At 41.4% G+C, this 16,668-nt stretch overlaps 1 protein-coding gene across 1 annotated transcript; it reads left to right on the forward strand.

Annotated features, from left to right (window-relative positions):
- The first annotated feature begins 2,354 nt into the window (after positions 1 to 2,354).
- LOC120834464 (lactase/phlorizin hydrolase) lies at positions 2,355 to 16,410 on the forward strand. The gene is made up of 17 exons (XM_078091414.1): positions 2,355 to 7,250; positions 7,386 to 7,456; positions 7,927 to 8,004; positions 8,078 to 8,171; positions 8,833 to 8,920; positions 9,029 to 9,707; positions 9,804 to 10,452; positions 10,547 to 12,097; positions 12,200 to 12,468; positions 12,571 to 12,861; positions 12,945 to 13,143; positions 13,279 to 13,481; positions 13,598 to 13,704; positions 13,802 to 13,933; positions 14,056 to 14,279; positions 14,473 to 14,709; positions 15,544 to 16,410. Exons 1-17 carry the CDS (start codon positions 6,551 to 6,553, stop codon positions 15,768 to 15,770), a joined length of 5,799 nt encoding a protein of 1,932 aa, XP_077947540.1. The 5' UTR covers positions 2,355 to 6,550; the 3' UTR covers positions 15,771 to 16,410.
- Positions 16,411 to 16,668: the final 258 nt, after the last annotated feature.

Raw genomic sequence — 16,668 nt, forward strand, 5'->3', positions numbered from 1 at the left:
GCTGGGTTGGTGAGTAAACACCAACTCACACTGCATTATGAAGGTGGCACAAGTCTCGAAGTCACCCCCGAACGGGTGTGGGCTGGAAAGGCAGGGTTCCCAGGGTAACGAGGCAGGTTCCGCAGGGCTACTTGGGAGGGGATCCCCCGGGGGCGGGCTCACTGCCCTCACCGGCGGAGGCTGGTTCGGCGGCTGGGTGGTGAGAGCCGCCGTCAATGCCCGTAGCTGTATTAGAATCTCGGCTTGCTGGGCCGCCGACGCCACCTGATGCTGAGTCAAGCTCTCCACCGAAGCTTGAAGGGGCTGGACCTGGACCTGGAGGTTACGCACGGCAATGGCGGCCGCCTCCAGCTGGTGAGTATGATTGTCCGTCAGCTGAAGCTGTCTATCCAGGGCAGCTTCTAAACTGCCACGGTCTGTGTCGGCTGGGGTCATCATGGTGAGTTCGTACTGTTATGGATTGTCTCTGACCCCAAGTGCACGACACCAGACACAGCTTAGGTTTAGCCGGAAAACGGCGTAGTTTATTTCACAAAATAACCAAATACGAGAAACAAACCAAAAAAAAGGCAACTCCAAAAACTTCTCTAGTCCGTGGGCGCTCTTAGTCCAATCAAAAAATGAAAACTCACACGATACTCACAGGGAAAACAAAAACTCTGCGTAGGGAATTCCGGAAGGGTTTCCAAGAGGAGCACAGGGGAAGAACAATCAACCCTCTCTGGGGAAAACACAGAGCACGAACTCACAGCGAGCCACTGGCAGATCTGCTTCTTAACCTCCCTGTGGGATGAGCTGACGAGCTGCAGCTGTGGCGATGAGCAGAGCGGCGTCAGGTGTGCGACTCTCTGGCTGGTCGAGCCCTAACATTACTATCTCAAACATAAATTCTTTTTTCTAGCACAATGTTAAATACTGTAGGTTGCGGTAGATTGACCCAAAATAGGAGAAGATGAGTTTAATTCATCTAGCAACTAAGTAGGCGGCCAATCCGTATCAGCAACCCAGATGTGCATAATCTGGACCCGGAAAGGTGGGCAAAAACGTGTCTTGAGTGTGGCAAAGGTGGCATAAAGTGAGACTTCAGCATCATGAGGGGAAAGGGGATCTACGTGCAGGGCCAGAATAGGGCCAGAGGTAAAGGCCATATTCTTGTATGTGGTCACAGGGCACTTGTTGCTGTTTATGAGAGGGTTATGAAACACGGTGGTTCAGGTTCAGGGCTCAGGCTCTGGGCCAAAGGCCAAGGCCGGGAAGATGATAATGTAAAGGTTTAGGGATTTGAGGCATGGTTTGGGCCGTAGCGGTTCACGTAGAAAAGCCCAAAAATCCTGATCCATACTGGTCCACTGATAGATGTCCATTAATGACCATGCTGTGAATCCTCCCAGATCAACTCCATCCAGAACAAGGGTGATTGCACATACAACAAAAGGATAGGACAAAAAAAAAAACTCATGAAGGTCAAAGGAGGTCATTTTTTCTTTCTTTTTTCTTTTTTAATATATTAGCATTGCGGATTCATACAGAAATTTTTTTTTTCCAAACTCTGAGAAAAATACTGTATCTTCGCAACGGATGCATCTAAAAAGAAAAATGTTGAATTATCAGGAGCGAAGCTACCATATCCATAGCCATCTCCCAACCCCTACTTTCTGCAGCGCTAGGGGGTCCCAGTAGTACAGGGTCACCTGAGACACAAAGGCAAAGAAATCGGTTCTACAGATAATAATGTTTTTGTTTATATGTAAAGTGTATTAAAGTGTATCATTTTTAACTTTCAATTTGTTTTTGGTTTCAAATAGAGAGGCCATCAGGGAACACACGTAATTACATTACATTACATGTCATTTAGCTGACGCTTTCATCCAAAGCAAGAAACAAGAAAGTGCAATTTCCTCAAATAATCCAATTTACAATTTGCTATAGATGAGTGGCGTTATAAGTACAATTTAAGTGCTACAATTTGTTAGTCTTTTAGTCGAGGTAGAGTCTGAAGAGGCAAGGCAAGGCAATTTTATTTGTATAGCACTTTTCATACACACGGCAGACTCAAAGTGCTTCACATCATAACATTTCATACAATAAAGTGAAATAAAATGCAGGAATTAAAAGACAATTAAAAACAGCAAATCAAATTAAAAAATTAAAGTCTTATTTAAATTGTTTAATTAAAGGCAGAGGTTAAAAGTGCAATGTAGGTCAAATTTAGCAGAAGGCAAAGCTGAACATAAGTTTTCAGTCTTGTTTTAAACGTGGTCAGAGTTGGGGGAAGTCTTAAATCTTCAGGAAGTTTATTCCAGCTGTTTGTTGCGTAGTAACTAAATGATGCTTGCCCATAATTTGTATTTACTCTGGGAATCACTAACCGATTGGTGTCAGAAGATGTTAGTGATCTTGAAGGCTTATGTAGTGGAAGCATATCAGTGATATACTTTGGCCCTAAACCATGTAGTGATTTATATGAGAGCAGTAGGATTTTGAAATTAATTCTCTGACATACTGGGAGCCAATGTAAAGATTTAAGAATTGGTGTAATGTGCTCACATTTTTTGGTCTTTGTTAGAACTCTAGCAGCAGCGTTCTGAACAAGCTGGAGCTGCCTGACAGTTTTTTTTGGAAGACCTGCAAGGAGACCATTACAATAGTCCAGCCTACTAGTTATAAAGGCATGTACAAGTGTTTCTAAGTCTTGAGCTGACATGAGCCCTCTAAGTCGTGCTACATTTTTGAGGTGGTAGTAGGCCGATTTTGTTACTGATTTGATGTGACTCTCCAAGTGTAAATCTGAATCCATAATAACCCCCAGATTTCTGGCTTTATTTGATGTTTTCAGGGACAGAGAGTGAAGGTGTTGGGCTACTTTAAACCTTTCTTTTTTAGCACCAAATACAATGATCTCAGTTTTGTCTTCATTTAGTTGTAGGAAATTTTGACACATCCAGTCTTTGATTTGCTCAATGCACTGGCACAGAAGATCTATGGGGCAATAGTCGTTTGGTGATAGCGCTACATAGATTTGGGTGTCAACAGCGTAGCAATGGTGGTCAATTTTGTTTCTTTGCATGATTTGTCCTAGTGGGAGCATGTAGATGTTGAATAAAGTCGGCCCTAAGATCGAACCTTGGGGGACTCCACACGTTACGTCGGTTGTTTCTGATACGAAGTCACCAATGGAAACAAAATAGTTCCTGTCTTGTAGATATGACCTGAACCAGCTTAAGACTGTGCCTGAGAGCCCCACCCAGTTTTCCAACCTGTCCAAAAGTATTGAGTGATCGACAGTATCAAATGCAGCACTGAGGTCTAACAGCATTAATATTAAAGTTTTGCCAGAGTCTGTGTTAAGACTGATGTCATTTACAACTTTAATAAGGGCCGTCTCGGTGCTATGAAGAGGTCGAAATCCTGACTGGAAATTGTCGTGGCAGCCAGTTGAAGCCAGGAAGTGATTAAGTTGTTGTAGGACAACTTTCTCAATTATTTTACTTATGAAAGGTAGATTTGAAATTGGTCTGTAGTTGTTGATAATAGAGGCATCTTGGCTCCGCTTTTTTAGGAGAGGTTTAATAACTGCAGTTTTGAAAGCTTTTGGGAAATGGCCTCTCTGAATAGTTATTAACTATTTGCAATACGTCTGTTGCTAGGCAGTCAAAAACATTCTTAAAGAAGTTGGTAGGTAGAGCATCAAGACAGCAGGTGGATGGTTTTAAATTTGTCACCGTTTCCACTACAGTTTGAGAGTCTATGGCATTAAAGCTTGTCATCATTGCTGTCTTACTTTTGCCTAAGTAGGGTGGTGATCCAACATTTTTGTTTGAGATATTAATGGCGCGTCTGATGCCTTCAATTTTATCAGTATAAAAGAACGCAAACTCGTTGCATTTCTGTGTGGAATGGAGTTCAGGTGGTATTTGTGTTGGGGGGTTGGTCAGTCTGTCAACAGTTTCAAATAGGGTTTTTGCCTTATTAGTGTTGTTGTTAATGATGTTGGAGAAGAATGTTTCCCTAGCACTTTTTAAGTCTAAATTGTAGACCCGGAGGCGCTCCTTATAGATGTCATGGTGAATATGAAGTTTTGTATTCCGCTAGATTCGTTCAGCCTTCCTGCACTCTCTTCTCTGGGCTGTTACAACAGCAGCTTTTCTCCAGGGTGCCTTTTGCTTACTAGAACTGGTTTTAACCGTAACAGGTGCAATGTCATCTATAACATTCAAAATTTTGGAATTAAAGTTGTTTACAAGATTATCAGCATGACATGGGATTAGAGGTGGTAACGAGGAGATGACATTTTTAAAGAGTACATTAGTATGTTCATTGATGTACCGTTTTTTGACAGTATTTGAATCTGATTGTGTGTCAGGAATGAAAGAAATATTAAAGAAAACACAGAAGTGGTCAGACAATGAGGGATCAGTCACAAAAACATCCGAAACAATGAGACCTTTTGTGATAATCAGGTCCAGGGTGTGTCCCTTACAATGAGTAGCCTCTTTCACATGTTGAGACAGTTCAAATGTGTCTAAAATAATCAAAAGTTCTTTTGCACCCTTGTCATTCAAATCGTCAGTATGAAAATTAAAGTCACCAGTCATAACTAGACAGTCAAAGTCGGTAGAAATGCTAGACAATAATTCAGTAAAATCATCGAAAAAATGTGCAGAATATTTAGGTGGCCTGTAAATAATTAAGAGGAGAACTCTGGGAGAACCTTTCAATACAACACAAAGCTATTCAAATGATGGAAAATCACTAAGTGACATCTGTTTCCCCTGAAATATATTTTTAAATATAGCAGCAGCCCCTCCACCTCTTTTTCCAGATCTACATACATTAATAAAGTTATAGTTGGGGGGTGCTGCCTCAATCAGAATGCTTGCACTGTTAAGAGGTGTGTCTTTAGTTTGCAGAGGAAGATGTGAAGGCTCTCTGCGGTGCTGGTGTCTTCAGAGAGCTCGTTCCACCATTTGGGAGCAAGGACAGCAAAGAGTCGTGATCTAGTCGAGTGTTTTGCTCTCAGTGAGGGTAATAACAATGCAATCAATGTTATATTGCAGAATTACATAAAAATGGAGAGATAACTCACTGCTCTATGAGTTTCATTGTTCCCCTTTCAGAACTTCCAGAAAGGTTTGACCTCATACAAGACTCAAACTAACACGGTGGGGGTTCAGTTCCTATTTTATTTTGTAGTTTCCTGCCTCTCATGTCCCTGGGTTACCTTCACGTCTTGCCCTTGTGTGTTTTCCCCTGTGAGTGTGATTGTCTGCCGTGTCCCTGATCGTTCCCTGCTGTGTCTAATCACCTGCACCTCCCCAGTGTATTTAAACCAGGTGTGCCCCCTGTCTCTTTGGGTAGTCAAGTATTCCTGGTCCTCGGTTGCCCCAAGGCGGTTGGGTATTCTACCTTAAATAAAGTATTTTTGTCCTGCGTTTGTCCTCCCTGTCCCTGGACTTCCTGTGACACGAACAGCTTATGAAAAGGCGTGTGTACTGTATATGACAGGTGCATTTTTTGTTATTCTCTTACGATGGTGTGGAGTCTACGTGTTCTCAGATTATGTTTATAATGGATACTGTGATACCAGCTTGGTCTAAAACTAACAAGATAAGCTGGTGTAGGAGATAACATTGCACAAGTAGGTTCCTTTCCTTTAGCTGCCGGATGCATTTTTGTCAGTTCCAATTTAAAATATATCATGTTCTCTCCCAGACTGTCTGTATACTTCTATAGAAACTTGAATTTTCTCAAAGCATGTAGTAGCAACATATTTGACAGACACATGAGCACAAGAACCCGATGCATTTCTAACTTCACTCGAGGTCAGACTCTTTCTGACTAAACACAGATGCAATAAAATGTCATAATTTGCATTACGTGGTGGTGATACCCATCTCTTATTTATGTAACGATGCAATCAAAAGAAAACAGGTCATAATTTGCATCACGTGGTGGTGATACCCATCTCTTATTTATATAACGATGCAATCAGAAGAAAACATGTCATAATTTGCATCGCGTGGTGGTGATACCCATCTCTCATTTATGTAACGATGCAATCAAAAGAAAACTGGTCGTAATTTGCATCACGTGGTGGTGATACCGATCTCTTATTTATGTAACGATGCAATCAAAAGAAAACAGGTCGTAATTTGCATCACGTGGTGGTGATACCGATCTCTTATTTATGTAACGATGCAATCAAAAGAAAACAGGTCATAATTTGCATCACGTGGTGGTGATACTGAACTCTTATTTATGTAACGATGCAATCAGAAGAAAACATGTCATAATTTGCATCGCGTGGTGGTGATACCCATCTGTCATTTATGTAACGATGCAATCAAAAGAAAACAGGTCATAATTTGCATCGCGTGGTGGTGATACCCATTTCTTATTTATGTAACGATGCAATCAAAAGAAAACAGGTCATAATTTGCATCGCGTGGTGGTGATACCCATTTCTTATTTATGTAACGATGCAATCAAAAGAAAACAGGTCATAATTTGCATCACGTGGTGGTGATACCCATCTCTTATTTATATAACGATGCAATCAGAAGAAAACAGAATTGCTTCAAAGCACTTGGCAGTCAGTGGATCATATGAGTCCATCCTTTCTGTCAGAATGAAGCACCTATTGGGGATTGCATTTCTGTTTGTTTTTTGCCTGTATGGTTGCCGGACCGGTGAGCTGACAGGAGAAGAGGACTTTATGCTTGTTGCTGGCCCTCTGGAAAAGCAGCTGGTGAGAAGTTTAGGCAATACGGTGACCGAAACGTTCGACTGTAGTCATCCTATACCTGCGGGTTCTAAACAGATCTTTGAGAACCTCAAGCACAGCGGGGTGACCCACTTCAAAGTGCCGCTGTCATGGGCTCAATTATTACCTACAGGCCTGCCAAGCCAACCACAGCAGGCGGTGGTTACCTGCTACCAGACCCTGCTTAAACAGCTGCTGGAGGTGGGCCTTCAGCCTCTGGTCGTACTTCATGGATCCACAGTCCCAGAGACTCTGAGATCAGAGTATGGAGGCTGGGAGAGTCAGGAGCTAGTAAAGATGTTTCAGTGGTATGCAGAGTTTTCCTTTAAAGAGTTCGGAGCACTGGCAAACGCTTGGGTGACATTCAGTGACTTGGATGGTGTTTGGCATGACGGGCAGCCTGCAGGTGCTCCTGGTGCCCTGCAAAATATCCTCCAGCTCAACAAGAACATTTACCAGATCTATCACCAACAGTTTCCCGACAAAGGTAATCCAGAAAGATTTGGATATTTATTTCTCCGCACCACTGTGAAATGTGTTTATATTTTGTCAGAATATCTTCAGTGAAAAAGTACCAAAGGTCCTTAGAATTCATTGTGTCTTTATGTGTCCATTTTTACAGAGAGACGGCTGTCAATCGGAGTGAGAGCTAGTGATGCTGCAATTCTTCCCCAGATCAAAGGTTCATCTCCAGTAAGATGAATCTTCTGTTCCTCTTTCTTTATATAACCAATACATATATATTATAATACTGCTATTGTGCTCCAAATACCATTTGAGAATAGCAAATCAATATTAAAGGAACTGTTCAGTCATGTTCACCTTAATAGTATGTATGATTTGCAATTATTTGAAAGAAACATTTTGTCTGTGTATCTGCACTCTGATAAACATTATCAATCAAAGTCCATTTGTATTGCGCATTCCAAATACAACAAAAATTGCTCAAAATGCTGTAAATTCAATAGATGAGCAAAAGTGACTTGATAAAATAAATGGTGATAGGCCAAGGAAATTAAATACGTTTTTAAAAAACATTAAAAAGAAGGTGACAACTAAGGAAATATTGTATCAATGTAGTCCGCGTGGCAATAAAAATTTAACACGTTTTTGTTAACATATGTTAGTGGGATAACATAACTGTGTCTCCAATTTTTGAACAGACTGATTTCTTGTCAGTGCACATTGAGTACAACTGTGCCTCCACATCCAACTTTGCAAAGGAGCTGAGCGCCTTACAGGTAAGAAAACAATTAAAGGTCCTTATTTTCAAATTTGCTATCCTACTACAGCCGCATAATTCTTATTTTGTAGATGTTGAATGTGGACCGGCCCATCCTGATATTCGACGTGACTGTTCACAATTGTCCTGACAGTCAATACGAGCTTCTTGGCACTTTCTTACAAGGTAAGTGTCATTATACCTAACTTAACATGGTTCTGTCACATAGTTTCGTCCAAAGTTAAAGTTGTTCAGGTAAAAATCATGTGTTCAGTTAGTTTGTGTGGAAAGCATAGAACTAATTAGTCATAGCTGTAGTAAATTCAACCAAAAAGTTAAACATTTCTATCATAATGTGAACCATTCTTGAGTTTTCACTGACCAAACAAATCAAGGCTAGCCTGTCGTGATTACAATAATCATAAACTTTTACAGTACAATAACAATGGGAGTGTTATTGAACGTTAGTGTTCACCAAGTTCTTCTTGGTACCGGCAGTGGTTTTACAAGAGAGAATCACACGCATGATCTAACACTCTTAGAAGTTAAAGCATAAGTGGTGGCCATGGGTGGTTGGATGAAGAATATAGTTTAAAGAAAAACAAAGTTAGATTTGGTGCAGAAAGGCATGACCCTTTCAAGATAAAATCCTGATAACTGTAGTGACTCTTTAACTTTTTATCTACTTTGTCCAATGATTTGGCTTAACACCATAAACCTGCAAGTCTTACGGCATCCCTGCAGCCTAAGCTGTACTTTGAGTTGAGATAATTAGCTGTAATATAATTTAATTGTTCTTTTATAATATTGATCACATAACTGTCACTTTGTCTTGCATTTATCACAGCCTTAATGAACACAAATAACCTGAATATTATGGGATGTGACATGACGGATATGTTTGGTAAGCTGGACATGGAGGACGTCCCAACCAGGTAACCAATTGACAGTTTTTCTTGGTAAAATATATATTTTTTTATATGTACTGATGAAGCTTGTTTCTTATATTTATACACTGTTTATGTTCTTATTTTTTCCAACAGTTTTGGCATTTCAGACTTCAAAAGAATGAATACATTTATAAACAGTTATCAGAACGTGTGGCAGAAGTTTCAGTCCCAGACCACAGCAGAGCGAGACCTTTTCCTCAATGAATCATTCCCCTCAGGCTTCCAATGGGCTACCTCTAGTGAGTCGTTCAAGGTCGAGGGAGGCTGGGCAGAAGGAGGGAAAGGAGAGACCATTTGGGACCGTTTTGGTCATGACGGCCTAGCCAATGCACATGAGACAGCTGATCTAGCTTGTGACAGTTACAACAAGGTGGATTATGATGTCTACCTCCTGCGAGGTCTCCATGTCAACACCTACCAGTTTTCCATCTCCTGGGCACGTATTTTCCCTTCAGGCCACCGGGGGAGTCAATCAGAGAAAGGGCATCTCTACTATGACAAGCTGATCAACACTCTTATCGAGTCTGACATTCAACCTGTTGTCACTCTCTACCACTGGGATCTGCCCCAGACACTGCAGGACTACGGTGGATGGACCAACGCTTCCGTTGTTGAAGCCTTTAAAGACTACGCAGACTTCTGTTTCTCAAGGTTTGGAGACAGGGTCAAGACATGGAACACCTTCAGTAGCCCCTGGGTGGTAAGCCATGCTGGCTATGGCACTGGTGAGCATCCCCCTGGAGTCAAGGATTATGTGGTTGCCTCCTATCAGGTGTGAGAAATAATAATACAATAATGGAAATATTCAAATATTCACTGTCTCGTCTTTTGTTCTTATACACCTCATTATTTATTTTGCCTTTTGCAGGCCACACATAATATGATTAAGTCTCATGCTGAGGCCTGGCATATCTACAATGACAAGTACAGGAAGGTGCAAGGAGGGAAAGTGGGCATTGCATTGAATTCTGACTGGGCTGAGCCCATGGACCCCTCCAAACCTGAAGACATAGCGGCTGCAGATCGCTACTTGCAGTTCATGCTGGGCTGGTTTGCACATCCTATATTTGTAAATGGAGATTATCCTTCAACACTCAAGACTAAGATTGAACAGAAAAGATATGCGTGTTCTCTCTCTGAACCTGCAAGACTTCCAGTTTTCACTGCTGAGGAGCGCCAGAGAATACATGGAACAGCAGACTTCTTGGGATTAAACCACTATACCGCCCGGTTGGTCAACAACAGTGTTGGTGGCTGCACCCCCGGTCCTTCAGGGGTCGGGGACTTCCAGTCCCATGTGGATCCCTCATGGTCCTCTACAGCTTCTGACTGGATCTATTCTACACCGTGGGGACTCAGAAGGCTCCTTAACTACATTTCTACAGAATACCTAAATGTTTCCAAAGTGCCAATTCACATAACTGGCAATGGTATGCCTACTGAGTACATTGGAGAGACTCTCAATGACACTGATAGAATAGAGTACATGAAGAGCTACATCAATGAAGCCCTGAAAGGTCAGTCAGGAATTTCTCTGATAGAAAACCTTCATTTACAAAGCATTCTAAATATTGTCAGCTTTAATGTGTTGTTGTTTTGTCGATTTCTTAGCAATATTGATAGATGGAGTGGATGTTCAGCGTTTCACAGTGCAGTCACTCATGGATGGATTTGAAGGGCCGCAAGGTTACAGCCAAAGATTTGGTCTTCACCAGGTCAACTTTGAAGATGCAAACACACCAAGAACCCCAAAGCAATCTGCATATTTCTACTCTCAAGTTGTCAAGCTAAATGGATTTGGTACACATAAAGGGCATGCTTTTAAAGGATCAGAAATGCAACTCAACCGCCGTCCAAAAGCTTTATCGCCCTCTGAGGTTCCCTCAAAATCCAAGGTTATCTGGGAGAAATTTTCAAACCAGTCGCCATTTCAGAGAAAAGTGTACCACTATGGCACTTTCCCTCATGGCTTCGTTTGGGGAGTATCATCTTCTGCTTACCAGATTGAAGGCGGCTGGAATGCTGATGGGAAGGGGCCGAGCGTCTGGGATACATTCACCCAAAAACCAGGCAGTATTCCTGCAAATGCCAATGGAGATGTGGCCTGTGACAGCTACCACAGACTCGAAGAAGACTTATACATGCTGCGAGCTCTAAGGGTGAAGTCATACAAATTCTCTTTGTCCTGGTCCAGGATCTTTCCTGATGGCCGGCTTACCTCCCTGAACCAGAACGGTGTTGACTACTATAACAGATTGATCGATGGCCTCTTAGCATATAACATCACTCCCATGGTGACTCTCTATCACTGGGACCTTCCTCAAGCTTTGCAAGTCCTTGGTGGCTGGGAAAATGTGGAGGTGATTAATATTTTCAATGACTATAGTGACTTCTGCTTTGCCACGTTTGGAGACAGAGTAAAATTTTGGATGACCTTCAACCAGCCTCACACAATTGCGTGGTCGGGATATGGACTTGGACAGATCCCACCAAATGTTAAGAATCCAGGAATTGCCCCATACAGAGTGGCACACAACCTTATAAAGGCACACGCCAAAGTTTACCACACATATGACGATAAGTATCGCACATCTCAAAGTGGTCTAGTCTCCATAGCCCTCAATGCTGATTGGATTGAGCCTATAGATGTAAATGTTGCCCGTGAGGTGGAGGCCGCTGACCGTGCTCTGCAGTTTCAACTAGGTTGGTTTGCACACCCAATTTTCAAGAATGGCGACTATCCAGATGCAATGAAGTGGCATGTTGGAAACAAAAGTGATCTCCAAGGCCTTTCAGAGACAAGACTACCTTTATTCTCTGACGAAGAAAAGACCTCCATCAAAGGAACAGCTGATATGTTCTGTGTAAATCATTACACTACAAAGATAGTTCGATATGTTACTGCTCAACTTACCCCTCAATCCTATGAATATGACCGGGACTTGACAGAAGCAGATGAAACTGATTCACCAACGACAGCCATCCCTAATCAGAGAGCTGTAGCATGGGGCTTGAGAAGACTCCTCAACTGGATCAAAGAGGAGTATGGAGATCCAGAGATTTACATTACTGAGAATGGAGTAGCCACAGAATCTAAGACAACTTGGGATGACTATGAAAGAGTATTTTATTTCAAAACCTACATCGATGAAGCTCTGAAAGGTACAATGATATGAAGATTAGTTAAGATAAATTATATGATCATCATGACTGTTCAGATTTGTAGTCTTAATCAATTATTTGTGCGTATGCTTTATTTAACAGCACATGACCTTGACGGTGTGAAGATCAAAGGATACATAGCAACATCGCTCATGGATTCTTTTGAGTGGCTTAATGGGTACCAAGTTGGATTTGGCCTGCACCATGTGGACTTCACCAACCCAAACCGGCCACGGACACCAAAGTACTCAACCCATTTCTACTACCAAGTTATAAAGGACAATGGTTTCCCCATAACAGATGAGGAGAAGATGATTTATGGACATTTCCGGAAAGATTTCATTTGGAGTACTGCTACGGCATCATACCAGGTATATATGTGATAAAACCCTTCATTAATGCTCGAATAGGGATTTGCACATGTGTTCCTTACACTACTAATTCAATTTGTTTTTGGCATGTTTTCGCTTAAGGTTGAAGGAGGATGGAGAGCGGATGGAAAAGGTCTCAGCATCTGGGACAAGTTTGCTCACACTCCTCTTCGAATAGCCAATGATGACAATGGCGACATAGCCTGCAACAGTTACAATAAAGTAGAAGATGATGTTGCTATATTGAAACAACTTCCGGTGACCCATTATCGGTTATCAATATCCTGGCCGAGGGTGCTTCCTGATGGCACCACAAAGCACATCAACGAGGCTGGACTGAACTACTACAACAGACTGCTCGATGCGCTGCTTGCTGCAAACATCCAACCTATTGTATGTGTACATTTGGCCTTTTATACTATTGCAATGAAATGTTGGTTGTATTTTTTTAAACGCTGCTTTTCTTTTATTGTCAGGTTACTCTCTACCACTGGGACCTCCCACAAGCTTTGCAAGACATTGGGGGCTGGGAAAATGAGACTATCATTGATAAATTCCGGGATTACGCTGACCTTATCTTTAGCCGTCTTGGCCCCAAAGTAAAATCTTGGCTCACCCTTAACGAGCCATACAATGTAGCCAATTTGGGCTACGGCTACGGGGAATCTGCACCAGGTATGCTTTTACTTGCTCATATCAATACACGCATGGCCACTTAAATGATGTGAAATACAATTAAATGGTCATGGTTATGTGGTATACCTAAAGAAACGAAAAAATGGGTCTGTTGGTCCTTGTCTATGTGTCCAGGAATAGGTTCTCGACCAGGCACTCTGCCCTACATTGTGGGTCACACACTCATCAAAGCACACGCTGAGGCCTGGCATCTCTACAATGACAAGTATCGGGCCACACAGAAGGGAATTATCTCCATCAGCCTCAACTCTGACTGGACAGAGCCCAGAAATCCCTATAAGCAAGAGGACATTGACGCCGCAAGACGTGTGCTGCAGGTACTTCAAAGAATAAGAGGGGAAAACGTATTCTTGTTGCTACTGTTCTTTGCATGCTCGTACGCTTCATTTTTGACAATAGACATGTAAGGCTTGTTGTGTGTCTCCTTGTGCAGTTCTTTATTGGCTGGTTTGCCCATCCCGTATTTAACGGAGACTACAGCAACATGATGAAGACCATCATCCGAGAGAGAAGCCTAGCTGCTGGTCTGCTAAAATCTCGGTATTACAAAATACAACAGTGAAGCAAGAAAGATTATTCATGGGAAGAGGTTTTAAATCCAATAGGTACATTCATTAATTTACTTTAAACTCTCCAGGCTGCCCGAGTTCACTCCTGAGGAGATTAAGAGGATTAAGGGCACCCATGATTTTTTTGGGTTCAACCATTACACCAGTGTTCTGGCGTTCCCTGTGAACCATGGAGACCTTCAGAGCTATGATGGCGATAGGTAAGCAAGTAAAAACATAACAGGAACCAAGTGAGAGAGGCAAGTCACACACACATCATACACAGGGAAGATAAATGTTATTTTTGTGAAATAAAACCCTTTCACCTGTTTAATCTTCTTAGAGGTGCAGGAACACTTTCTGATCGTACCTGGCTGGAATCTGGCTCATTTTGGCTGAAGGTCTCACCGTTTGGATTTCGAAGGGTGTTGAAATTTATTAAGGAGGAGTATGGAAACCCACCCATTATAGTCACAGAAAACGGCATGTCAGAGCGAGGGCCAATCGACCTAAATGATATTCATAGGAGCTACTACTATGAAAAGTACATCAACCAGATGCTGAAAGGTATCCAACCACATTCCCATTTTATATCTTCAAAGAAAGAATTGACAACATCTTATATACCTTATCTGAGAAATTATTTAAGTGTAATTGATCAAAGCATTCTTGCTGTTTCACAGAATAATGGTAATATTGAAATCAAGACCACTGAATATCTGTATATGCCTTCCTAAATTTGTTCATTTTCTCCTCCTAGCTTATCTGCTCGATAACGTGGATATCCGGGGTTACACAGCTTGGTCCCTGATGGACAACCTAGAGTGGGCTGCTGGCTTCACAGAAAGATTTGGCCTGTTCTATGTCAATTTCTCTGACCCTAAATTGCCTCGTGTGGCCAAGAATTCTGTGACCCTCTACTCCACCATCATCAACTGCAACGGATTCCCAGACCCCGCCTTGGGACCCCATGAGTGTTCCAGCACAGTGCCTGAAGGTAATTCAATTCAACCATTCATTTTAAAGCTCGTTGACAAAAAAGTAATTTTAGCAAAAACCTTTGAATCAGGAATCAAAACATTTATTGCCAAAATATGTTAGACATACAAGGAATGTCCAATGTTATTCTCCCACTGTCCAATGTTATTAGATAGTGGGACAATGACCTACCAGACAAATAACATAATGCAAGAAAAATGGCAGTTCAATTCACAAATTTACCATTTAGATCTACAGTATAAAAAGGCTTGGGGGGGATATAAAATAAAAGATAAATAAAGTGCACTGGCGAAAAGATAATCGTACTCTACACAACTGTGTTGTGAATGTATGTGAAAGTGACCTGTGCATGTGGAGAGTGAAGGGAGTGACGGGAGGAGAAAGGGATGTCAGAGTCAGTCGGGGGGACCCGGGCTCTGTTGATGAGCCTGACTCCCGACAGGAAGACACTGTTTCTGTGGCGAGAGCTCTTGGTCCCGATGGAGCTCAGCCTCCTGCCAGATGGAAGGCGCACAAACAGATTTGGTCCGGGATGAGAGGGGGAAAAGATGGTGACAAGAATTTGCGGTACAATGGTTATTTGCTGGAATCATCAAAAAGGCATTGACATCTCGGAGACTGGTTTTCAGCGTATTTTAAAAGTGATGTGTGTATAAACCCTGCACGATATACAGAAGGTCAATAAATGTTATATTCCCCGAAAATTTCCCCACATCATTAATAGAAGAAAAAAACATTCGGTGGTAGAAGACATTTGCTTTTGGTAGATCTCACAACACTTTTTAGATGTGCAGTCAATGTTCAAATATATTAACCTGTGTATTTTCCACAGCAACGAGTGCGCCTATCACGCCTGTCCCCTCAGTGAACAACTCAGTAAATTTCCTTGGTATGAGGCTCTCCACCCATGATGCTGAGATCGGACTTACAACCACGTTTTCTTTTCTAATTGCTGCAGTGTTTGGAGCCATTTGTATAGCTTTCTTTTTGTTTAAGGCAAAGAAGCATTCCAAGGAAAAACCTGATGTTGGATCTATACAATTAGCCCAGCACGAATAACCAGCCTGCATTTTACTATTGTATATTAAATGATTTTAGACATTGCAGGCTGTATAAATCTTTAATTTCTTTATTCAACAAAATTTAATTTTTCCTTTCATTCACTGCATACATCTTAAATTGTTATTGCTCATGTTTTAGATTACAATTAAGAGTTGCTCATGATTCATGTTATTTACTGCTAAAACCGATCCTATGTAGATGTATTATGAAAATAGTTTTTTGCACATAATTGTGACGAGCAGAAGTCGGCCATCTGTTCTGTTTCTCGAAAAATAATTTGATTAAGAAGCTGCTTCAAACTACATTTAGATTGTCTCATAGACTCTTAATGATGTGACCTCAGAGACGGTTACAAACACACTGCAGAGATCAGCTATTGCCACTAGATGTCAGCGAGACGTTAACTCATTATGCTCAGAGTTTGGTTTCAGAGGAGATTTGGCTCTTTTCAATCAGAAAAATCATAATGTCCAGCTAATTTAAAATGTCAACATTACAAAAAAATGGATGAATGCTACAGTTCATCCTTAATGCTACGAAGATGGTTATTGATTATCTGGAAAACTGGCTTTGTCAATTATTATATTTTAGGGCTAAATATGATTTAAATGTAATTTTTGAAATAAAATATTAACCTAATGTTTGTGTTGTCTAAAAGTGCAGCTCCTGGTATATTGTTTAATTTGCTTTTGTGACACAATTGCTGGCTGAACTGCATAATCAATCATATTAATTCAGAATTCCAAAGTAAATAAACAAAATGAACAAATAGTTGTGTCTCATATTTTCTGAATGCTGATGGTCAAGATGAGAATTTAGATATTTGATGCAACCTCAAATCAGATCAATATTTAAGCTCTGAGCGAAGACAATAACCCCTTCAGGAACTAATGTA

Source organism: Gasterosteus aculeatus, chromosome 16 (genome assembly GCF_964276395.1).
Source record: "Gasterosteus aculeatus chromosome 16, fGasAcu3.hap1.1, whole genome shotgun sequence".
Taxonomy (NCBI): Eukaryota; Metazoa; Chordata; class Actinopteri; order Perciformes; family Gasterosteidae; genus Gasterosteus; species Gasterosteus aculeatus.

Bases quoted from the DNA above. Each gene is read 5' to 3' on its own strand.
- LOC120834464 (XM_078091414.1), top strand. From the start codon at position 6,551: ATGCAATCAGAAGAAAACAGAATTGCTTCAAAGCACTTGGCAGTCAGT. The intron at 12,469-12,570 runs GTATATATGTGA...TTTTCGCTTAAG, and splicing joins CTGCTACGGCATCATACCAG to GTTGAAGGAGGATGGAGAGC. The intron at 13,482-13,597 runs GTACTTCAAAGA...CTCCTTGTGCAG, and splicing joins CCGCAAGACGTGTGCTGCAG to TTCTTTATTGGCTGGTTTGC.